This window comes from Fulmarus glacialis, unplaced genomic scaffold (assembly GCF_000690835.1).
Source record: "Fulmarus glacialis isolate BGI_N327 unplaced genomic scaffold, ASM69083v1 scaffold37843, whole genome shotgun sequence".
NCBI lineage: Eukaryota > Metazoa > Chordata > Aves > Procellariiformes > Procellariidae > Fulmarus > Fulmarus glacialis.
In genome coordinates this window covers 38,709-63,734 of record NW_009201678.1, presented here as the reverse complement: position 1 = coordinate 63,734, position 25,026 = coordinate 38,709, and the positions used below count along the sequence as shown (strand labels likewise).

Here is a 25,026-nt window from a genome sequence, read left to right as displayed (position 1 = left end):
CCTTTCCCCCTCCATATGCCTTCTTGCACTGTTAGATTATTGCCAGATCAAAGCCCAATGGTGTTTTTTTTAACTTCTCATTATTTAGCACCGAACGTGGAGGTTCGTCTGTGGAGATTTTTTTTTAATCTGAATACTCTTATTTTTAATTGAGCAGCAAATAGGCACATTGTAGAGGTAGTTTGTTTTATCTTTATGAATATTAGATCAAATGCCATTCAGTCTTCCTACAATACTTATTTTTAGATCTGAGAGCTTGTGAAAACTCTTCAGATAGGCAAATATGTAACTTTGAATCACATTGTACTATCACTTTTTTAAGGAGGAGTTTATAATTGTTTCTCCTCTTTTAGAGCTCTGTTTAAAAAGTGCTGGAACCATATAGGACTTTGGATGTTTCAAAGGAAATTACACTTTCTAGAAGTTGTCATTGTTGAAAAATACTAACAGTCCCTTCTAATTAATGATCTACAGGTTGACATCTATTTAAGGAGAAGTTGATATTTTTATTCTATTGTGGTTAATTACCGATGATAACCAGATAATTTGTGAGCTTCTTTTTAATAGCTTACACTTTCTGTGGCAAATAAAGGACAGAGCTGTTTTTCAAATTATTTAAAGTGCTTCTTTGTATAATTTGATCATTATACTTTATTCTTAGAGATACCTTGAGCTGTTTCTGGAAGAAGGAATAACAAGGTTTCTTCTGAGTCAACCCAGTGTAACTCCATTAATTTCAGAGAAATTATCCCTGAGTTGTACTGATCGAAGAGATAGAAAATAGGACTCAGTGAAGAGTAAACATCTCTTAATAGCTTATTATTGTTTGAGATCCATTTTGAAGTCCACTTTGTTATGACAGTATTCATTTTATTAACTGCTTTTTGCTTCCTTAACTCAGCAGTTTTAGACTTTTAGAACAGTTTAAGAAAATGAAGTTCAATGAGTAAGCATAGAAATGTTTAATGGAATGGATAGCCTTTAGCGGATTCCATAAGCTTTTACTGTTGGTTTCAAGGCTTTTAATGTTTTCTTTGTTTTGCAATGCTTAAAGTGGATTAGAGATCTAAGGATCACTGTTACAAGTTTTGTTTTGGATTAATGAAATGACATAGAAGAGCTGACTGAAATTGTTCTACTTTCATGACCTGTTCTATTTTATGCTTTTAACATGAATAAGTTGCCTTTGTTTTACAATCAAGAAGCCAGATCTTCAGCAAAAGGGCACTGTTGACAGCAGCAGTGTGTCTGCCCAATTATTTTCTTGCACAAGCAGGTCATGATACTACACCCTGCTGAGTTGAGTCAAAGAATGGGGGTCCGTTCCAATAGGGACTCCCTTTGATGGGGATTGCAGGCTCATGCTTTTGTGGAGCAAGAAGGATGAGGGTTTTAGTTGTGTTCTGTGGTATCTCTAAAAAAAAAAAAAAAGGCATAGTCCACAAGATATCCCAGGAGCTGATACATTCACTGATATATTTAGAATCTAGGTAATGGTTTTTATCTTCAGAAGCCATTGTGCACGTTATCAGCTCAGATAAATATACCGTAGAGAGTTTAGTTTAGTTCGAGGAAGTGTAGGGCCTGCAGAACTGGAGTACATACATGTATCAATAATCCTCCCCATGTTTGCCCAGAAGAAGGAAGCTTACTGTGTAAAGTTCACATCATTCAACACCAGTTCACATCATTCAACATCATTTAGATCTGATCAAGCCCTTGTCATACCTTGTCATCTAAGGGTACAGTTTCGTGAGAAGTGATGAGCCAATTGAACAGTTCACTGCTGCCGCAAGCAGGAGGCCCCACTCTCCTTCTCTCTCTCCTCTAATGTCCCATTTCCATGTTGCTGCCAGCCTTGAGTTCTTGCTGCTTGCTTTGTGCTAGCACCACTGCTCATCGGACCTCTCTGTGAGCTGCTTTCACTTACGAACCTGGAGGAAAACTAAACCAGGCCTCGGGAATTAGGTGGTTTTCTGGTGGCTTAGTGATTTAGAGCAGCATGCAGAAAGGTCCGGTGGTTACTGGAGTTTGGAAAAGAAAGTGAACCGTGGCATCAAGGGAGAAAGAAAGGAGTTGGAAAGAGGGAGAGAAAGAGAGGACCTTTTTCCTATGGTAAGTCAGTGGGTTGGCTCAGCTGGCCGTGCAACCACTGCTTAATGCTACTGCTAAGAACATACAGGAAATGCTTGGCTAGCATGCTAGTTACAAGAGTGGTCCCATCAGGGCCATAGTGAACCAGCATTAGCACTGCGGGAAACCCTTTTGTAAAGTTGTCTAGTGTAAACAGATGGCTTGACTTGAATGGGACTGCTCACGTGTTCACTTTTGAGCAGGATTGTAGGGCTGTTCTCAACCTGCAAAGCAATAAATGAGTTGGATAATAACCAAGCACATGGAATGCTGCTGCAGTTTTTGTTGGCCTTCTAGCTGTGTTAATAAAAATAACTTACACTACTGCGAGGTCTAATAGGTTTTTAGACCATTTCACGTGAAACAAATGAGCTCCAGTTTGTGTCTGAAATGAGTGACAAAGTTTGTGGTGTCTTCCGTATGAATATATGAGCTGTTCTTATTAGCTTTGCAGTTTTTACTTTTCTGTATGAAGTCAGCCACAGAATGCACTTTAAAGCATCACTGAAAATGAATTTTTGTTCCTACTATTCTGTAAATGTAGCAAAGTACTAAAATTCCTTTTGTCACCTCTGCAGTACATGAAGGGTATTTAGTGGACTAATTAAACTGCATCTACTTCAGTTGTTAATCTGAGCCTTGACAAATTTCTGTTTGCTGAACCAATAGGAACTGGGAGTAGAGCCTCAGACATAGCTCAGTTGTGGCCTCAGGCAGGGTGGCCATCTGCTCCACCGGGAGCTCTGCCTGAGTAAAGAGGGCAACAACGACAATTGGGCTCCTTTGGCACTTGCAGAAGTGGTATTCTGTAATGGAATTTGTGTTCTAACTGTAAGCAATTGAAAAAAATGATGTTTAACAGTGCAAATGCAAAAATGCTGTTATTAGTAGCTTTTATTAGTTTTGCAGTTTTTAACTTTATTAAGTCTACCACAGAATGCGTTCTAAAATGGTTATCTTACAGTGAAAATACAAAAAATAATAAAACTTCAAAGCTGAGCTTTAAATTCTTTACAAATTGGGGTATCTCTTGGATTTGTTTGAGAAAAAAGGAACTAAAAGACAAATAGTGAAATTCAATAAAATAATGGGTAGCAAAATTTAAATTAATTAAGAGTGAGGTAAAAACTCCAACCTTGACGAAGTACTTTATCCATACTAAGACTTTATCACCTATTAGATAACAGAAACCATTCCTTCCTGTTTTTTGTTTGGTTTCCTAAAGAAAAGATGCTTTAGCAATTGATTGCTTTTTTTTTCTTTTTTTTTTTGAGATGTTCCATACTTTCTAGCTTGTTGGCCTATTTAACTTTTGCTAATAGGGGTCAAGAATTCTCAGAGACTTAAATCCCAAGAAATTTCATAAGGTAAGGGCGGGGGGGGGGAGAGAGGGAGAGAGAGACCCAAATTATCACCCCATTAAGGGAAAATCTCAGTCGTTAAATATTCTGTATGGAGTTACTGACTCTGTGGCCAGCAGTATACCAGATGTGTTTGCAGTCTTCTTCCTAGCAGGCATTTTGAAAGACTGATGGGAACTATTGCTGTGAGGAAGGGATTATGATTTAAAGGCTGCAAGTCTGTAGGCAAACGCCTGCAGTTCTGTGAGCGATGTTATTTATATGCTGTGTGCTACCGCTGTGAAACTTGGGAGACAGCGTGTGCCTTTCCTGTGGTTTTGTGCACTTGCTTCCGGATGTAAGTACATAGTATGCAGTACTTGTATGCTCTTGTGTTTCCAAGGATGCAGCAAGTATAGGGCTCACACAAGCTAGAGCAGGAGACCCTTCTTCCCTGCTATTCACCCCTGTACCTGGAAGGCTGCTTAGAGTAGCTAGCTAATGTAATTGAAAGAATTACTTAAAATATTATGCCTAGCAGCCAGCAATGAAGGGAAGTAGCAGCAGAATCAAGTATCCTTAAAAAATCCAAATGGGTGAGTAAATCTGACAGTTGTAGAGCTCGGCTGGTTACGGGAGATCTAAGCGAAATGCTTCCATTGGGGCTGACAGGAAGGGTAATGTTTCAGTGGAAGATGGTATTTCTTGTACTTATCCTCTTTTGATGAATTCAAGGACTTTGTCTTTTTAATTTGACAAACTCATTAGTACAACTATATGGGTAAAAGGATTTTTTAAATTATTTTTTAAACTGAAAACTATAAAGAAAATATACCACATTTAAAAATGAAATAGCCAAAAGATTATTTAATTCTTATTGTTCATTTTCAGGTCTATTAAGATAAAGTTGTATTTTGTGTGCACATTGGACAACATTGTTGTTTCAGTTCGGGTGATCCTTCCTTTACTCAGGCCTGCCTTAGCACATGGAATTTCTTTTTCAAGAAGCTTGATAAGGAATGACTAGCCATAGCTATTAGCTGCTAGCTGAAATTGAGTCACTACTGAATAAGGGAGAAACATGATGAATGTCAATGCATCCAAAGAAATATATGTCGTTCCTAACGTCATGGGCAGTAGCAAGTAGCATTAGAATGTCTATCTAGGCACACTAGATGCTTGTAGTGTATGATCTATCTATTCTCTACTGACACTTCAGTTTTTCTGCTTTTATGTTCTCACGTGTTTAGTTTGCAACAAGTAACAGTCACTATCTTTGAAGTGCAAAATGATGACTACTACCCTGTGAAGCTTTGGGACACAGCTTAAATTGTCTTTTTTTTCTCTAGAGTTCCACTAGTTATGGTGGCGCTACTCAAGTAGTGAAGAATTTTGTTATAGATATGGGTTCTGTGATGGGAAGAGAGAAATAGCTTTCGCTTTATGTGCATACCATGTTTATTATCTGTAAAGGAAAGTGGTTTACTTTTTGCATTACAAGTTTCATTTTTCATTTAATAACTTGTGATATAATATTCCAGTAAGGTTTATGATTTGGCAAAGTGTTATATGTTGCATGGCAATTTTCATTCTAGCAATAATACATAAAAGAAATATAAAAAATTACACAATTTCACTGACACAAACTATATTGGAAGGCTCTTAGTGAGGCTGATTCTTAGTGCTACAAGGACTCATCAGCTTTCAGGAGAGCATGACTGAATGGAATGCAGCTCACCATCGCAGCATAGGGTCTAATTTTGAGAAGAAACAGCACATCAGCTGGAAAATTTATTTAAAAAACAGTACAGCTCTCAAAATGAGAATAGCTTCCTGAGAAGGTGGTTTTTATCATCTTCTACTGCACCTATTGGACTGCACCTATTGGACTTTCTCAGTGGTATGTACCGTAGGTGTTCTCACCAAGTTGTTTAAGCACTTTTCCTTCATTTTCTACACACTGTGTAGTTGTAAATACTTCCTAGTCTTGAAGATTTTCCTCGCTTGGTCATACTCCCCTCCTCACTCTGTTACCCAATTGTTATTCTACAGCAGCCTTGGGGCCATTAGCAAGGTTCATTCTTATGAAAATGCTTGGGATGCTTCCTTCTGTGAGTAACTGGGGGTGTCTTTATTTCTACTGTGTTTGCTTGTTCTTCTTCCTCTTTATGTCATTTGGTCAATTAGAACAGATTTTTGCATATTTAATGTGCCATTCATGAAAAAGAAGCTTCTAGGATTTAGTAGAGCTCAGATGTGTACGCTTCCCTAGAGATCCACAGTGCTTGCTTTGCTTACCCAGCTAACAGAATCACGATTGATTTATGTGGATTAAGACACCTAATGTCAAGATAACTGGTTGAGGGTATCCAATTTAGTGCAGAACATGTTCTTTACATGTAATATGTGTCTGAAATACGTTTATATATTGTGAAGGCTAATCTTTCAGTACTGCAAATACTGGTTCTCTTGAATTTGGCCATACAGATAACACCTTTACTAAATTCTCTTAGAAAGGAGTACAAATAGTTTTTATTATTCTCAGCTTGGAAAATACTTTATATACAGCTGGGGTTAAAGAAAGTGTCCAACAAAAATTAATGGCTGATTCTCAGTTATCACTGAAGTACGAGAAATTTGACAGTGACTTAAATGGAAGAAGAAACCTGGTCTGTTCAATATAAGGAATATTTTCTTTATCAGTAGAAAGGAGTATCACCTCCTGTCTATTAGAATTAGCCCTTGCTTAAAAGGATTATTTCTTATTCCTGCCTTGTTATAGAACTAAGAAGATAGTAAGAGTTTATTTGTTGCTTTTTAAAAAGTGTGTGAGTTGAAGCAAGATTATAAAGGAACTTAATTTTGATTAATTTGCTTATAGTACTGTATATGATGGTAAAGATGCATGGTATGGATATGTGCTGTTTGTGAGCATGTATGATAAATAAACTCATGATTTTAAATTTAAGTTTATTTTTTTTACATCTAGGATCAGTGTGAATAATTTAAAAATATTGTATACCTTAATTTTTTTTTTTACTTTTTCCAGAATGGCTACTTTTTAACTTTTTTTTACTTTTTAACTTTTTTTTACTTTTTAACTTTTTTTTACTTTTTAACTTTTTTTTACTTTTTAACTTTTTTAACTTTTTTTTACTTTTTAACTTTTTTTTACTTTTTCCAGAATGGCTAGTTTTAAAGTGGTAGTGTAGAAACCATAGTTATTTTGTTCTGAATACCAGAGCTTTAAGAAAAAAAAATAATTTAAAACTCAGAGTTTTTTCTAAGAGGTCCATATGTGGTTTATCAGAAAATTAGGAGCTTGTTCTCTTTATTATTAGTTCAGGCTTATACTTGAAAAAAATAAAATTGAACAGATTTGTTAAAAATGAATTTATAAACTGTTTCTATTTTTATAAGGCTGTTTGCATTCGTTGCTTTTTCAATTAATAAAGCTAAAGTAAGGTAGAGAGGATGAGGATTATGAATATCTTTAACGTTGCTAGGAGGCATTTACAGTGTCATTCCTTTGAACTTGATGTCTGCAGGAGACTTGAACTCTTTTTTCTTTACAGGAAAGCTTTCCTGCTTAGTTTCAGTAGATTAAAATCCTGAATTTCTTTGATTCTTGGATTTATGTTGAGGCATTAGCAGAAATGAATCTATAGTCCTTTTATAACTGTATTAACTGAAAGCAAATAGTTTAACATCGAATACACTAATTTTAAGTATTTTTAAAAAAGACTTTGCATGTGAGCATTATTAAAATGAGATTTGATGCTTCAGTTTTAACAATGGTTTTAGTTGACAAGTGTCTGTATGTGCAAGAGCATGCAGACACAAAGCACAGAATATAATGTAGATTTTGCTGTTTCCAGACTTCCTTTTTTTTTTCTCACTACTTGGCAAGTGGTTTTGAAAGGGAAAACATAAAAATCTGCCATTGCTGCAGTGAAACATGGTATTTCTAAGTCCATACTGAAAGACGAAATTTTCACTTTTGTTCTTGAATTTTAAGGTGCTTTTTATTAAAAATCAGTGAGTAAAAATTTAAAATGTAGGTATTGGGTTCTACTCTGACAGGCAAGATTCATTTATTACAGCTTCTGATACCCGTCATTCCACTGAACTCAGGACGTGGTTTACTCAAAATTTCCTCCCCAGTTAATATGGAATATCTAGCTCATTCGTCTGAGACTCTGCATATCCAGGTAGGCTTACAGAAACAAACAAAGGAGCGAAGATTAAACTTAAGTTTCTCTTCTGTTTTCATTCCTTTCACCCTCCCAATATCAGTTCTATTTATAATCCAATAATATATAAAATTCTACATGTGATTGGATTTTTAGGGAGAAGGTCTAGAAGTATAATTTTCTGCTGTTTGGTGGAGGAAAAGCTATTTTATTATCATCAATGGGTTTCTGCTAATTTTTGAGGAAGCTGTGCAACTGGGACTTGGGAGCCAAATCTTTTAGTCCAGTTAGACTTAGTGGAGAACCAGATCTGTTGCTTCAAGTTCAGTCCTTTATTATTTCCCCCCCGCCCCATAAAATAATTTGAAATAATCTGTATGATTTGTGTACCAGGAAGTTTTCTAAGATGTCTGCATCTTTGCTTGGGGGCTAGGGAGTGCATAATAAAACAATTAAATTAAATAAACAAAGTACTTCTGCACATGCATCACATGATGTTGTTGGCATTCAGAAGAATAAACAGACTCAAAAACAGAGTAGACAACTTTTGTGAAGAGTAATGCATTGATCACTGTTAAACTCACCAGAGGAAAGATCAAGGTGTATGTGTCTTGTTTCTTGTGCTGTCTAATAAATATACCAGCAAAACAGAGTGTGCATGTCAGGTACTGTGACTTCCTGGAGTGCTACTGGAGAAACAGTAGAATATGAATATGCATTGGTAAAGGGAAGAACAGCACCATTTGGCCTTTGCTTGTTGACATTGGGGCACCCAGGTGAGTTCAAGTGCCTATCATCTTTATGCTGCAAACTATCTAGGGTATGACCCTTCTTTTTGTTAAGTGTTTGTACAGTGCAAGGCACAAAGAGTCCATGATCGACTACTGAGTCTGTAGATGCTACATTACTAACAATAATCTCAGTATAATATGTAATTGGATGATAATTCAGTAATAGAAATCCTATTCCCTATTAACTTGTAACTCTGTCTCTCTGGCACTGCAGCTCTTCTGCTTCAGATTGCCCCTTTACTAGTCCCCTGTCCACCTATCAGTCTGTATACAGAGATCTGGCGGTCATGTGAAGTGGGTGCAGACTCACATTTGTACTGTTGATATCGTCGGTTAAAATTATTTTTCTAATATAATCTAGTTTAGAGACATGTAGGTACAAAAGATGTTCTGTGTTGCAAGGTCTTGAAGACTGAAGATAAATCTTGTACTGCTTTCTGTAATACCTATAAATGCTCGTGTGGTCTGTGGTTTTTTTTAATCTGAATAGTTTGTATTAAATGTAATGGAGTTTGCAGAGTGTAGAAAGACTGAAAGTTAAATATTGTCTCAAGGTATATGAAGTTTAGTATAATTTTATCAGACTCTATTTTTCTTTATATTTTAAATAATCTTTGTTCAATTGCCTATTATAATTGCTAGCAGAATACTGCTTTTCAACATTACAAGGCATTTTACAATAATAAGCAAAGGTTTTTCCTGAACTATGGATTTTACTTCTTTCTTCATTAGTGTGGGGGAACAGAGATGGAATTTCCAGAGGTTCAGCTTCCCCTCCCTGAGCATTCCAAAACCTCGGGCTGTTTGACATGCAATTAAGCTAGGCAAAAATCTGACATCAAAGTGTACAGAAGGTGATTCTCCAGGATTCTTCTACCTGCAAGGCCACTGGAGTGGGCTGTTCTGTTTGGGGGCCGAATGGGTACCTTTGTTGGAAGGCAGAAAGGGAGAAAAGGGAGCTTGTAACTTATTTTTCTTTTTGTAAAATTTATGTGGAAGAGGCCTGTAAAGTACAGTTTGTTTGCACTTTTTTGTTGAAAAACTGCAGATGTATTAAAGGTGGAACTGTTCAGTTAAAAAAATACTGCTTTCAATAACGTTACTCTTTTAAACGCAAAAAATTTGTTGAGAGAGAGGATTCCTGAAGTGTAAAGTAATTGTAGCAGTGTAAGTTTCATTTTTGAGTGGACAGTTTGAGAGTGATACAATCTACCCTGGGCTTAGTACATTCTTCATGACTTTAAATCTTTCATTCAAGCTTAACTGTTAAAGAGGTGTTAGCAGTTCTCAAAGGTATTGTGAGCACGAGGAAGAAAGAATCAATGAGGGTTTTTGGCCTATTCTGTATAGTCAGACTAGACAGTCATGGTTCCCTTAATCTGTGGATGACATGTAATTGGAAAGATTTGTAGTCAAAGTTAAAAGTATGAGGGACTTCAGGTTGAATGGGCAGGTAGAAAATGTGTGAAAAGAATTAGAAAAGACTAGAACTGTTCAGAGAGGAACTGAAAGGAGTCTAAAGTAATGCAAAGAGTGGCAGAGAGTAAGGCAGTATTGGTTTCCATTGTAAGCCGAACATAGCATTCTGGTTTTAATACAAGAGGATCGAATGTAAGATTTAATTCTCAATCTAAATATTTCTACATAAACATATTGGGGCAAATGAAGCACAGGGGAGGTTGAGAGGGTGTAACAGGCTGCCTTATTGAAGACTATAGCCCTATGGGTTAAACCATTGTGCTGTGAAATGCCTGAAGCTATTAACCTTTCTCTCTTCTGCTGGAGTTCCATATGACTTAATGTGACATTGAGTAACATTCATTAGTGGTGTGAAGGTTGACTACCATCCTCTAGTGACAGTGGGGTTTGTCTTTGGCAGTGATTTCACTTAGGATACTTTATTCCTATGCAGGCAACATTTGTTGGGCAAAACTTGTCTTGCAGAACATGAGGTAATTGTATTGAATAGTGCTTGTCTTGTATTGCATTATTTCCTTTGGTAAGATACACATTTATTTTTAATAAATGAAGCAGGGAAAGCAGTATTTCATTTGTTTAGTGTTTTGTTCAATCTTTGCTCTGACAAAATCATTTTACTATGTCACTTTATTCCAGTGGAAAATGACTACCTGGCATAACCTTTGTGCAAGTAGCTTACCCAGAGCCAGTAATACTAGCCTTCTTGTTTTTACCTGAGCAAATTGTGAATCTTAAACATCCACTCAGGAATCTCTTATAAGAGAATCCCAGACACAGAGAACCATGGAAAGTCTAGCATAAAGTTAGCATAAAGCCCAAAGATAGTAAGTATAGCAAGAAGTTTAGAAATAGTGCTTTGGGCTATATTTTTCCAGTGATGCTTCTGATCTTTGGTTTGCATTTGTCAGTACTAGACTGGTTTATATTAAAGATGATATCATACTTTTGTTTTTTCCTTGGTGTTTTCCTGAATATTGAGCAGTTCAAACAGATCTTATCTTTCAAAATTATTTTTGTTAATGCCCAGAGATTCTTCTTTATACATGTTCTGGTGTGATTCATAAGGTCTGCCTTGCATTTTTTAGTCCGTATTTTAGTAGTGCTTTAATCACAGTCAGAAGACTAAAACTGAATTATAGTAAAAGTAGTGCAACACCAAAAATTCAATCATTTCTGAATTTTGAACTTTCAAAAGTCACCTAGCTTCTTTTCTATTAGCAAATTTTAAGATGACAGTGAAGACTAATTGTTTTACTGCTTGTTTTTAAACTCGGTGGTTATTTCCTCCAGGAATCCTGCTAACAGGATTCTGTTTGCCTGAAAGAGGTGTCTGGTTTTATCAGCATCTGTCAGAGTAAATCAGAATTCCTATGGAAATTAGCTCATTAGTATTAATTGTTGGCAATGTCTGACTGATTCATGAGCTGCCTTGCCATTTAAAAAAAAAAAAATCTCTTATTGAAAGCAAAACCTTCCATAAAATTACCAATGACTAATCCTTCAGTGAATGGCAATAAACAAGCGGATACCCCTTGTCTTCTGTCAGTCCCCGCTCTTGCTGAAACCCAGGTGCTGCATGCTCACATTGCATAGCATATACCACTGGAAATAGTCCTTTTGGACTCCATATGCTTCCTCTGTGGATCATTACTAGTCAGTGTGAGTAATGCCTGCAATATTTTTACTTAAATTAATACTGTTTAAAATGTATAACTAAATTCATAGTAACTAAATCACAATTCTTCAAATCTCGTAAGTTTCCAGTACTTGTTTTTAGCAGAGTATGTACAGTTAAGTTTTGAGAAAATAGTCTCTGTAGTTGTCTATAGTAACAAGCCTGGTTCTTGCTGACATGGTTATTTTTCTTTCTTTCTGGATATTTCTCCTGGGTGTTCGTAGCAGTAATTTTGTAATCACGCATTTTTCCCCTGATTACTTTCTCCTTTATCAAAGTTAGAATTGTTTTTGTTTGCAGTTGAAACACAAGCTTTTTAGAACCTTGGTGAGAAGTGCCCTTGATACTGCAGATCACTTTTACTTCCTCCATATTACTTATTTTCAAAGATTGTCTTTTTAATGAATTAACATAATTATCTGCTATGTAATTTTCTTTGTTCTAAAGATAATAGAAAACAGTGATAAGTGAAGTATCAGTCTTTCGTATTTTTTATAGGTGTTTCAGAGCTCTTTGCCTTCAGTTATAAGTCAGCATGGAAGATAACATTTGAAAAGCCTAATGCCATAATTAAATGAATTATAACAGGTCTGCTGAAGAATTGTATAAACAGACATTGATACAGCGCTTACTGTATGTAGGTGTGAGCAACTTAAACTATAATTCTGCGAAGTATTACAGAGTGTAGGAGAACTGCGTGATTTGCAGGTTTTCTGTTAACATTCAGTTACCATTTCTCATACTGTACAAAGGCTGCTGTGTTTATAATGCTTTCTAAAAAGTTTATCAGTGTTATCTCCTCATTTTTATCACTATAAGGGTATGTTTAACTGTAGTAAGTTAATACAAGATAGGCAAAATAAATTAGCAGTGTCGTACATAGTGCTTGAAATTTTTTTGGCTAGCTATTATTTAGAAATAATATACAAATTACTGATATTGCTTGTTTATAAGCATCTGTTTCATTAGAAATTCTAATCATGTGGATGCAGATTTAATTCTGTATTGTACCTTCTTTTTAAGTAAGTGGCTATGAATATTCCAGTGGTTTTGAATAGCAATAATATACTAAATATACAAGCAGATTTAGTATTTGCTTTGCATAGTAATTCCAGTTGATAAATCGTGGTTTGTGTTGTGTTTATTAGAGCTTTAACTGGTAATCTCATATGGAAATGTTACTTTGTAGGGCAAAATTCAGTGAAAGGGCCTGGGATTCCAGAGTGAACTTGTACATTCCTTCAGGGCATTTTTGCAAGGGAGGTTGTTGTGTTTTAAAGGTAGTTGATAAGAGACCTGCACCACCAACCCCAGACCTGCACCACCAACCACCATCATACATTAGTCTATAGAAGGTATTTGGGTGAACATACTCCTGTACCACTCCGTACCACCATTTATCCAAGTGAAATTTTTGACCATTTGCAGGATACATTATAAATCAGGATGTCACTACCAGACAATCAGATTTGAACATTCCTTGCATAAAGTAGCTTGCCTATATCCCTTAGGAATACATCACTTAACTGTGTTTATGTGACAGTGTTGATATGCCTGGTTTTACATGAAAGTTAAGGTAGCATGTTATTTATGTCATCATGAATTCAAAAAGTAGGTGGTTGTGCTTTATGTATACTGAGGTTATCTTCTTTGGGCAAATCACTCAGAATAATTGGAAGACGTAGTTTTATCATGTGGCTATTAATTAAATCAGGAAACAGGATTTTTTTTCTTCAGAGTTGGGCTTTGCTGCTACCTCAGGTTTTTTCAGTCTTCCCTTCTCTGAGGTGCTGACAACAGATTAACATGAAACAGAGCTCTGTTGAACCTAATTATGTTATAGCTCATTGTTTTGGGGACCTATAAAACTGTTCACTCCCTTTTTATGAGGCTGTAGTCACAATGAAAGGCCATAAACAGTGCATTTTCTCTTTCCTACGGGACTGGAGATTTCATTAGTCGACTCTGATCTAGTTGCATTTACACCTGGGAATGAATGCTTCTTTATCAGGTCATAATCCTTAGTAGGTCAAGCAGGAGCTTTTGATCAGCCATAAATGTCTGAAAGCTTAGTTTCTTTTAAAATTATTTGCTATTCAAATGTTGACTGAAGACATGCTTTCCTATACTTCAGAGGAAAGATTTTAAATATTAGGGCATTATTAAAAAACAAAACAAAACTGAATTCTTTCTATACTTTCAAGCAGTCATTGCTGAAACAAGATTTCCACATCAGCTAAGGGGATTATTATTTTTTTAAATCCGCTGAGACTCTGGGGAGGACTAATGTTTAGCACGTTTAGACCTTAGAAATAATGTGGAAAATTATGCCCTACCTTTATATAAAGTCTATACTGCTTGTGATTTTCCTGCTAAATAGGTTTCTGTAGTGTAGGTGCTCCGCTGAGATTAGTTTGGGTTATTTTTTCTTTTTTTGTTTGTTTGTATAATATACAAATATTAAAATTACGGGAATTTTCTAGCGATTTAATTGGGAAATCTCCTGTAAGATTTAAAGCTGGTTCTTTTCTTTTTTTAGTTGACTGGGTGTGTAGAGATCTTTTTTTATATATACTTATTTATATTTTTGTATTATCGCAATACTATTTTCTCTCCTTTCCATGCTGTAAGGTGATTGATAGATTACTGTAGCTTGACAGGTATGCACTCCACTGTGTCTGTTTTTATGTGCTGGTACTGCTAACCTGCTCGTTACTCTGCTTTACCACAGGATGTGAGCGGGGGCAGTTTCGCTGTGGAAATGGTCGCTGTATTCCTGCAGATTGGAGGTGTGATGGGGCTAGAGACTGCTCGGATGATACAGATGAAGCTGGTTGTCGTAAGTGAAACAACTATAGAGCAACTTTTTTATAATATAAGAAATACTGAGATGCCAATGTGCTCAACTGTACCTGTGGTACAAGAAGGAATATTGGAGGGGGAGAAAACTCCTGGTTGTCTTGATGACTGCAGAATCTACTTAAGACTCCATTGGCTTTGGGAGTCAGAAAATCAAGTAGTGCTCAACTTCTAACATGACTTAGCCTTCATTTAAAAATCTGAGTGTCCAATAATGCCATTTCATTTGATGACTAATGTTCTAAGTAGATGTAGAAATGTATTGTATTCTATTATTGCAGTAATCCTGAGTATTGGATGTACATATAGCTACCACCAGCATCACTTGAGCCTCAAATCTTTGGATCTTTCAGGCACTAGACGACAAGCTGTACCTACTGCATCTTAAGTAGAGTCTTGGTTAGTTGTCTAGAGTTGCTTGCGTTATCCTCAGTGCCAGCAGCTCAGGGACAACAATTGCATTCAGATGGGCTGTAATATCTATGCACAAAGATTCTTTCAAGCTGAATGTTAAAAAGTTGTGAAAATGAAGAAATTCCCTCCACAGTCTGTTTTCAGGAACTTGCCTGCATTTTGCCTTCTCGGTTCTAGTGTTCTTTGAGGTCTTGTGGGCTGGTGCAGTTATCAGCCCACTTATAGGTTAGGCCAGTTTTTGCCCTTCAGCTGATGGGGAGTGAGAAAGACTAATTTATGTTGGTTCTTTTCACACTGGATTGTTTCTTTGCTGGTTGACCCATATAATCATTGGAGGTCATTCACACAGCTTGGCAGTGTGGTTTGTTGCTTAGCACTTTAGTTAGCTCCAAAAACCAGTGCAGTTGTGGATGAAGAATGCCTTAAACTGGCAAAACAAAATGGTATTGTCCTATAGCTTGCTATTTCAGCTTCTGAACTGCAACTGGAAAGAAGTGGTTGGGCTTTGAACAAGGAGCGGGTAAAATTCACGTTGACTTTGTGAAAGATAAAAAAAAACCCCTGACACTTACTATATTTGTCATAGTTATAAGCATGAAGTTGAGTTGTTCTCATTTTCATACATGTGATGAATTAGGAAGACGAAGATTAAACTTTTCAGTTTTTTCAGTTAATTGTGCTTTTAAAAACAATATGTTAATATGCTATAGGTAGTGGGGCACATAAGAGTCTAGGAAGATAGTTTTAAACTATTTAAAACTGGCCTAAGGTTAAAATTATGTTACAAGATTATTCTTCGGTTCTTAAAACAGGAATAAAAAAAAAGTATGCATGAAGTGCGTTGTCTATAGTATATGATCGATTTTATCCCTCTAATTACTTTACCTCTACTGTAATTTTGTACTTCTCGACTCTGAATCTACAAAGTGATTTAATTTTCTCCCTTGATGCTTTGTTTACATTGGTAGTTGTGCTTGCATATCATCCCATGAGCACAAAGTGTTTCTAGTTGACTTTGCAGTATTGCAAAAACATGATCCTGAGAAAAAAGACGGTTAAGACCGGAGTCCTGTCTACCGGACTGTGTTGTGCTAGTGATTCTTCCCAGGAGTGTTAACTAGGGATAGAGTAAGCTGTAACACAGTTTCAAACATTTATTTTTGATCTTTCTCTCTAATGGCTCCCCGTTGTTTGGCTATTTGAAAAATACAGAGTGGAGCTGGGACAACAACATTCAGATTGTTCTGACCTGACCCTCACTTTTGCCTCATGAATTCACAGTGAAGAGTCATGGGCTTGTTTTGAAAGACCTTCTTCCTACCAGGTAGGAAGCACCTGAGGTGGAGTGAGAGCAATTGAACAGACGCCTGTGAGACTAGGGAAGCTAGCATGACTCCATACATAAGTGGCAAAAAAAGAGGCTCTGCCAGAGGGCGGTTCAGAGCCTTAAGCTTTTGCTGTGACCTGCCTTCTAGAGGAGCCTGTGTCTCCAGGGTAGGATACAAAACTGAAGATTCATACGCAGGAGTTCACTAAACTAAATTTTGCCTTTGAGCATCCTTCTGCTGGCCCACTTTCCCCTCCCTGCTCTGTCCATTTGCTTTGTTTTGTCAAATGCTTCATGTGTTTGGTGGAAGTTACAGTCAAATGACACTTGAACCTTAAGTCTTCTTTTTCCTTATTTAGTTGTTTTCTTTGAAAGTGCTTTCCTAGATGTCTGTGAAATGACAATTTTTTTTCATTGCTTACGCTAGCACAACCTACCTGTGAAGGAAATCAGTTTCAGTGTCAGACTGATGGTGAATGTATCCCACAGTCATGGGTTTGTGATGATGAGGAAGATTGTGAAGATGGCTCAGATGAGCATCAACAATGTCGTAAGTATTTAAGTTCTAATGTTATACCAGCTTTGTGAAATAAGGTAATTCACATAGCAGCATATTAAGAACATACAGAAACAAGCCTGCTGTAAGTACAGCTTTTACCAGAAGAGTCTCTCTAAAGCAGTTTCTAGAAATGAAATAATCTGAAATCTGAAATAGATAAAATACAGAAAATATGTGCAAAAAGACATCTCCAGGTCTTGAAATCTAAAAAGTTACTGATGTTTCAGTTAATTAAACAGAGAAAAAAAGGAGAAAAATATACAGTGCGTATTAATCTTATAATTGATACAAAATTTAGTAGTTCCAAAAATGGTGAAATACACATAATACTCTGATGTCCAAACACTCTCTCAGTCACAGAAAAAACAGCTTTTTTATTCATTGGATAACAAAATTCATGCTGCCATCTTAGAATTATTAAAAAAAAAAAAGTTCATGTCTTTCTAGAAAATTTTGAAATTTATATGTATATAAAAGAGGAGGAATTATCAGTCAGTTGAAGTAGACATTGCTAAAGATTCTTGTACCATGTTCAGTGATGCTATTTAATGGCATTATTATTTAAAATTACCAGAGCCGTTCTTTCTCGTATTCAGATAGGAGGAATACCAAAAGTCCTGGTATGGGACTGTATGCACAGTTTTATGTGGTTGCTTTTCACTGACACAGCTGTCACGAGAAGAGACGTAATCATTCTTGATCCTCTGTTAGTTATGAATGTAAAATATTCCTGACTGTTTAGGCCCTGGCTGTATTAGAAAGCAGTGCCTTACCTCTAGCTCTGCTGTTCATTGTGCCGTTCTAGTTGACCAAATAACTTACAATTACTGACAGATTTTGACCCAGTAAAAATAATAGAGAAAACTTTAAAACGGTGCGAATTGTTAATTTAATCTTTTAGGCAGAACAATTATAAGGAGGTATTTTTTAACCTAGAGGTCAACCCTTTCAGTGGAGAAAAGCAGTGACCTTGCAGCTACAGAAGGCCTCATAGAGCTATGTTATCTGCCATGTGCTTGTCAAGTGTTCTTTAATCTCCTTGAGTACACAAAGGTACAGGGGGAGAAAGTCTTATGCTAATATTTGTGAGAAGGATGGAGTAGTTAGAGGAAGAGGGAAAATATTTTTCTGCATAAAAAATCTTAGTTGATAGAAAAGACTGACTGAGTGCCTGTTTCTTGCAGCGGGAAGGACATGCTCAAGTCAGCAGTTCACATGTTCAAACGGACAGTGTATCCCGAGTGCATACTGGTGCGATCGAGTAAAGGACTGCACTGATGGAACAGATGAAAGAGTCTGCCGTGAGTCTTAACTCTTAGCGCTAGATCTGGTTTCATTTCATCTCTCTGTGGCATTTTAATAAATTTGTAAGATTAAAGGGCTTGCTGATAGACAGGATGACCACAATATGCTTCTTGTTATGAGAGTTTCATTTCAGATTCTTTTGTGTATTAGAGCTGATGTTCTGATACAGATCCATCATTGCAGAACTCAAATGCAAACTGCTACCATTGGATCAGGGCTTCTTGTTTGTCATTGTCTGAAAGATAATTAATATTGCATTAGAAAAAAGCAACCATGTTTAAATGGCTTAAAGCCTTGGGAGACTCAAAGCTAACTTGGCCAAATTTTTTTCATATTCTTTTTGCATATTCCTTATGAAATCAGTGGTAACTATAACTTGTATAGAAAAACAGAATTTGACCCCAGATCACTTCTTTGAGGGACTTTGACCCTTTCAAAAGCATTTGTATTCTAGACTGCAGTTTCCTGTGGAGATGAACTGGCACTGGGTCATATTGTATTCAGATGGACAAGTTTACATGGACAAGTAGTTTTTTTCGTCTAACTTCCCCCAGAGTTGAGGCTGCCTGACTTCTGGTGACAGCCTCTCTAGAACCTGGCCTAGGTTGAATACTGATGGAAAGGACAGCTGGCCACAGAATAGAGGTCACATTTTTTAGAGATGTTCTTGCCTAATACCTACACAATGGTGTGTAACAGCATATCTGTTCATTGTTAGTATTAAGGAAAAGCTTTACACGTGTCATGAGTGACATGTAACATAAGAGCTGTTATTCCAGCTGTTAGAACTTAGTGTGCCTTTGAGAAAAGGACATAACTGTAAACTTCACTCAGAACCAGACCTGGGGCGGGAGGTGGGGGAAGATGCTAGGGTGCTAAGGAATGGATAAAGAAGCAAGAAATAAAATGTTGTTAATGGCTGCGCTTAGAGGAAAATAGGGCATATGCACATGCTGTGTAAAGGAAAATCAGCATATTACATGGTCAGCCAACTGCTAGTGCATTTTATCGCTGACTCACAAGAGGCTAAAATGTACACTCTGTAGAATGAAAGGTGATTTAGAACTATACGGTACTCTGGAATAAAAGGCTGCTGAGACAGCCAGCTTGGAACCTTTCCATGTGATAAACTCACAGCCAATTCTGAAGTCACCAAGACAAAGCCAAGATCCAAAGTACTCCATATCATCGCTGGAAGAATATCTTCCGTAGCTTGGCATTTTTTCTCTTAAAGTTTAGAGGAAGAAGAGAGATTGGTAACTTAATTTAGCAAATCTATGACACATTAAAAAAAAATTCTGAAGAAAAGATATTCGTTTAAAAAATGCATTATCTGTGAATTAAAAAAGAGGAACTGCTCAGTACCTCTGAGAAATCTGTGAGTAGTTGTTGAATACAGTGTAGAACAGACAATGAAATGGTGTGATCGTTATAATGCAGTAAATCTGTGGCAGACTGGGAGTGGAGTCCTAAAGACAATACTCACAATTCTTTCTTCAGACTAGAATCTGCCGTGGTGTTTGAAAATTGAAGTGCACATTTTATTTCATGTTTAACATTCTTAACTAAGTAAATTAAAAAGGCAGTTTGAAAAGGGGCCTCTAGATACCTTAACAGTAGTGCTCTACTGCTGTGTGGGAAAGCCAGTCATTGCTGCATCAGCCAGTAGGCCCCATGACTGTTGTGAAGGCAGCATATTTAGCCCCAGGGAGAGGCACTGCCTCATATCATTCAACAGCCTCTACTCTAGTTCATTAGAATATGTGTTGACAGTCCCTCTAAGACAGAATAATGACTGTGACTTGGAACATTGAATGTAGGAGTGTTGGACTAGTTTAAAGAAATGTGATGGTGCTGGAGGCAAGAGAATCAAGAAGAATGTAATGACAAGACCCTTCCAGAAAGGCTGGTTAATTTTATTGCCTCTCTGTCTTTGCAAGGCCTGGAATTTTAAACAGAAGCCATAAGATAAAATTAATAATTTGGTGATTTTATGATTAACTGTACAGTAGGAATTAGTGTAAGTGTTAGATTTTACTTGCTTTGAATATTAATTTTTCCCACTGTTTCATCCATTTCCTTTTCCACACTATCTGATACAAACAAATCTAAGAGGAATATCACTATTTTGGCCTTTTCCTTTGTCATTATTTTTCCCTTATTTAATTTACACTAAAAGGTTTCATAAATAAAATGCAACATCCATGAACAATGAAAGAAAAAAGCTATTTAGAATGGATTCTGTTATTTCACAGAGCATAACAAAATGCAAACTTATCATGTCCGTTTACTTATGCCTTGCACTCACTGATTTGTCTGGAAGCAGATTTAGATTGTAAAGAAGATAAAGTTTTGTTGCTGAATAAGATACATTATTTAAGAAACTAGTCAAATGCAAAATGTCACCGTATGAAATAACTCAGCAATTAAACATGTAAAAAAATAGAACAAAGGAATTCAAAGCCTTAGTCCATTTTACTGCTAATGGGATTAACAGCAAGGGAAAACTACCCATGCAGAGGCTAAGATAAACATCAGACCAATGTTTCAGCTACAGGTCATGTAATTAGTGCATTGAAGCTGTTTTAATTTCATAAAATTGTGGGTCTTTATTTTCTTTACATATATATATATATATCAGATTGTTTTTCCAGCTTTTTTAATAATTGGCAGCTAGCAAATACTTCCATTTTAAAACTTTAGAAATGTAGAATGAAATGGCAGGCTATTTGGGGTAGCAAATACTTTTGGGGAATAAGCAGCCATTACTGGTGTCATTTTTCTGTTTTACATACTTTATTTCTTTCAATTAAAGGTAGAATTCTCTCTCTTGCCTCAGCTTCGTAGTTGAAAAATGAAAATCCCAGCCATGTCCATTTTACTTTGCTGTGACTGACAGAATAACCTTCCTGGATACAGCTCTGGCAGCTGAGCACTGCACTGAGGCCATGAGGGAGAAAGTGGAAGTATTTTAAAGACGTGTTGTTTGAGGCTGATGGGCTGAGTGCAGGCCCAGAAACTCTGGATTTTTGATTCTAATTTTGATGTTGAGTTGCTGCTATGGGTCAACTGCCTAACCTGTTAATTCCTGCCTCTTGTTTGCTACGCTAAATAGCTGTTGTGGTCAGGAAGTCGGCAGCCAGGTCTGGGATGAATTTGCAGAGATCAGGGTGAAAGTGAACAAAGATGAAGAACTGAAGAGATCATAAGGGATGTAGTCCAAGAAGGAAGAAAAGGGCCATGGTCAGAGGCTAGTGTTCTTTATGTTGGACAAATTACATGTAACAGCTATAGGACAAGGCAGAAGTTCAGGCTGAAGGAGAGTTTGGGACAGGGAAGAAGCAAAACTGGAGCAAGGTAGGGAAGGCAGCCAAAGACTAGAGTGGCAGGGATCAAAATCTGGAATTAAGGCCAGGAATGAGGGTCTGGTCAGTCTGCCAGCTCTCAAAGCATCTCTGCTATAAACACTACCTGATATCATGTAGCTCATAGGACTCTTGGGCTCGGGGTAAGTCCTCGTCCTGGTGTCTCTGATAGGCTATGAGCTGTCTGGGCAATGATTTTCCCACTGTAAGGTGGTGACTCATGGCAGTGAGTCAAACGGTTTTAATTAATTTTATTTTGTAAAATATTTTGAAATGTTGCTGCGATAAAATAATGACACTTAGAAGTAGGAAATTGCCCCTTTTTTTTTTCTTTCTCCTTCTTGTAACCTGGGTTAGGATTACAGAAGGTTACACTTCCTGGCTGTGTGACCGAAATCAGTGTCTGCTGAATCAAATACCAGTTGCAACTGTTTCCTGTTACTGTTTTTGTATGGATTTATTTCCAGCTTACAGAACAAAAGTGTTAGGCAGAGAGCAAAATAATGTAGGTTTATCAATTCCTGTGACATAGCTTTCAAGCATCTTCCACATGTATACATTGAAACATGCCATTTAAATCTGTTTGCAACTGTTGCCCCAAAACAGTTTGTGGGTTACAAGGAGCAAGGTGCCTCATCTGTCATTTGTGCTGGTGTTTGCCAGTTGTTTATATTTTGCAACTGAAGTGCTGGCATACCATGGGGAGACAGATTGTGGAGAAGTATTCTGGCTATGAGAAAGAGATGCCTGAGAAGAAGGGGAGATAAAGAACAACTCCCTTTCTTCTTGAGCACTGGAATGAATGTAGCTGGTTTTTCCTCTGTTTTCACAAAGCTGGTATTATCTTCTAGGAACTGTGATCACTAGGAAAAGATCTCTTCTTTTCAGTTTTCTGTAATTAGCCAAAGGTTCTTGGGAGGAAAAGATAAAGGAAACAATGTTCATGTTGGAGGCTCTTCACAGTTAAAAACAAGGTGAAAGAAAATAGTGTTTATATTTTTCTGTCCCTTCACTTTTCTTTCCTAACCCCATGTTCAGTCTTACACTATCTCCTTTCACTCTCTCCTCTCATACAGAATACAGCTGTATTCTCAGACTTTTTTAGATGCAAACTACCTACCTTTTAACTCAGAACTTATCCTTCCTTTTTAGCTCTTTCTAATCCATCTGTCACTGCCCTAGAAAAAACCAATGTGTCTGACTTCCTGGAAGAGAACTTTTCCTTTGGTTTTTACATAGTTCCAGGTCACTTACAGAACGCTGACACTTTTTCCATGTGCCCCCTAGAACAGAGACAGTATGATCAGCTTCTCTGAACAGTGTCAGTTCTTGCATAGCTACGGGTTTTTATACCCAAATGCATTGCTCTGGGATCAGGTGCGTATAGAGAAATCTTAGTTAAAAAAAAAAAAAGTCAAATAAAAGCTAGGAAATGTTTGTTGTGCAAGCCCCAAATGCAGTGACTAATGTAAGACCTTCCCACTTAAATTCAAAATGTCATGATACTCACTTTCCAGGCTTTCTTTGCTGGAGAGCTTTTCATTAAGCTAGATTGTGTAGGTCTTCCAGTTTAGGGGGTTCATCCCATTTGTATCCTCCCCACTGCCAAGGTCCAGATTCTTCTTTTCCTATTCAGAACTTTCCATTTGGTGATAGGGAGTAGAAGAACTCAGCTCACTCCTTGCTAATGTTTTCTAAATTTTGGAGAGAAAGAAAGGGAGTTTAAGTCCTGTTTTTTTGCAACTGCAAGGACAGGCACTCCTTCATTTTCAGATATTCTAGTATTGTTATGAAGTTCTGTTTTGGCTTCCTTCGTTCTCTCAACATTGATGAAGTCCACCACAAACGCATCTTGTGTGTGATTTCCACAGGGGCTTTAGCTAGAAGCTATTGCAAAGTGTAGCACAGTGGTTGGCCCTCACAGAAGCCAACATTTCTTGCTTGATTCTTGTATCTTTGCTACTTCTCTTCCCATAAAAGTGTGGATGGCTGTCCCAGCTACAGTGGAACTGTCCCGATGGCACAGATGCTCCTGAACCCTGCAATGTGTTGGCTACAGCCTTTGGTGTAACACAAAGCTTTGCCATTATTCATGAGGATTACTTCTTAATGCCCCAAATTATTAAAACCATTTTATTAAAATAATATGCTATAAGGTACAAAGAGTACAATGTACAATGCACAATGCAGTGAAAAATATCTTTCAGATCAGTGAGAAAGCTGTGATCAGAACTATAATTTACTAAGACTTGTCTTTAGACAAGGGATTGGGAATGGGATTACCTGTACAGAGTTTAAAAGTTAAATTAATCTCCATCAGGCTTTTCAAAGAATGTTCATGCTTCTGCAACTACAATTCAAATAAAGAATCTCTACACCAAGCAGATTTGAAAAGAAAATAAGGAAAAAGAAGTATTTGTTCACATTCTAGTAAACCACCAATATAGTCGAATGTGTATTTTGAAGTGTCTTCAAAATATCTTTACTTATTGCCCTGCTTGGTATTTTTATAATGATTTGTACTTATACACTAGATTATATAATATAATAAAGATTTTTTTCAAGGCTGAGGAATTCTCCAAGCTTGCTGCAGGAGAGAATACTTGGACAAAGTCTCCCTTCTTTTAGGGGAGCTTGAGAAAATCTTATTACTGACTAGATCTTTAGTTTGCCTGGGCATTCTTGAAGAAACAGGCAGTGCAAGGCAATGGGTTCAACTTCCTGTTTGTTTGACATTCAGTCCATCAGAAACAGTTTGGAACATCACTGGAGGTATTTCTGTGGAATATGAAGAAAGATGAGGAAAATTACGAAACTGTCTATTATAAATGTCCTTAAAAGCTTTCCCACTTCAGTGCAGTTATAAAACAAATACCTTTCATTGTTCTTTTTCTTAGATGTGCCCCGTAATACTTACAGTACTCTTGTGCTGCCATAGCTATTTCCTGCTATGCCGTAGAACTCCTGATGGTTCCTCCCTGTGATGGCTTTTCTGCGTCCAGACAGGGAAGCGGCATTGATTCCACAGTGAGCATAAAATGTGGCCCCAGGTCAGGCCTTTCTTTCCTTCTGTAGGCAGAGTTAAGATTTCAGAATCCATGTTGTTTCAAAAGCTTTACGAGTTGTTCATAAGCCTAACACAAGCAAGAAATGGATGAGATGTCTGTGTTAGAAGGGATTTTTCTGATTGAGAAGTGGGGCTAGAGGATGCTAATCATGTTTAGGGCATGTGTTGGCATTGTCAGTGCAGGCTTTTGGAATGGAAAGTCTGGGAACTGGCACCAGAAGGCCACAGGTAGGAACGCTGTAGCTGGAACCCTGGTAATCTGCAACTGCCATTCTCTGATTAGGCACATACTGTTCCTACCTGGCAGTTGTGGACTTATATTAACTGCAGTGACAATGAACGAAATGTAAATGAATCAATCGGGGAGATAGTCTGGCTAGACTTGTAGTGGACGTCAACGCAGCTGTTTATGCTCTCATGTTAAGAACTTAGCGGTTGAAATTATGTAAGCCTATTCCATAGGTGATTGAAGTTTAGTGGGAATGTGGTGATATATAGAACAGCAGAAGCAAGCAAAAC

At 37.0% G+C, this 25,026-nt stretch overlaps 1 protein-coding gene across 1 annotated transcript in view; it reads left to right on the top strand.

Annotated features, from left to right (window-relative positions):
• The window catches only part of LOC104074049 (low-density lipoprotein receptor-related protein 2-like), a gene marked incomplete at its 3' end in the record, with an annotated part of 68,545 nt that overhangs the window by 4,989 nt on the left and 38,530 nt on the right, over positions 1-25,026 (top strand). The window contains exons 2-4 of the mRNA XM_009574024.1: positions 14,343-14,450; positions 16,639-16,761; positions 17,955-18,071. Coding sequence (XP_009572319.1) covers positions 14,343-14,450; positions 16,639-16,761; positions 17,955-18,071 — 348 coding nt within the window. The remainder of the gene's footprint in view (positions 1-14,342; positions 14,451-16,638; positions 16,762-17,954; positions 18,072-25,026) is intronic.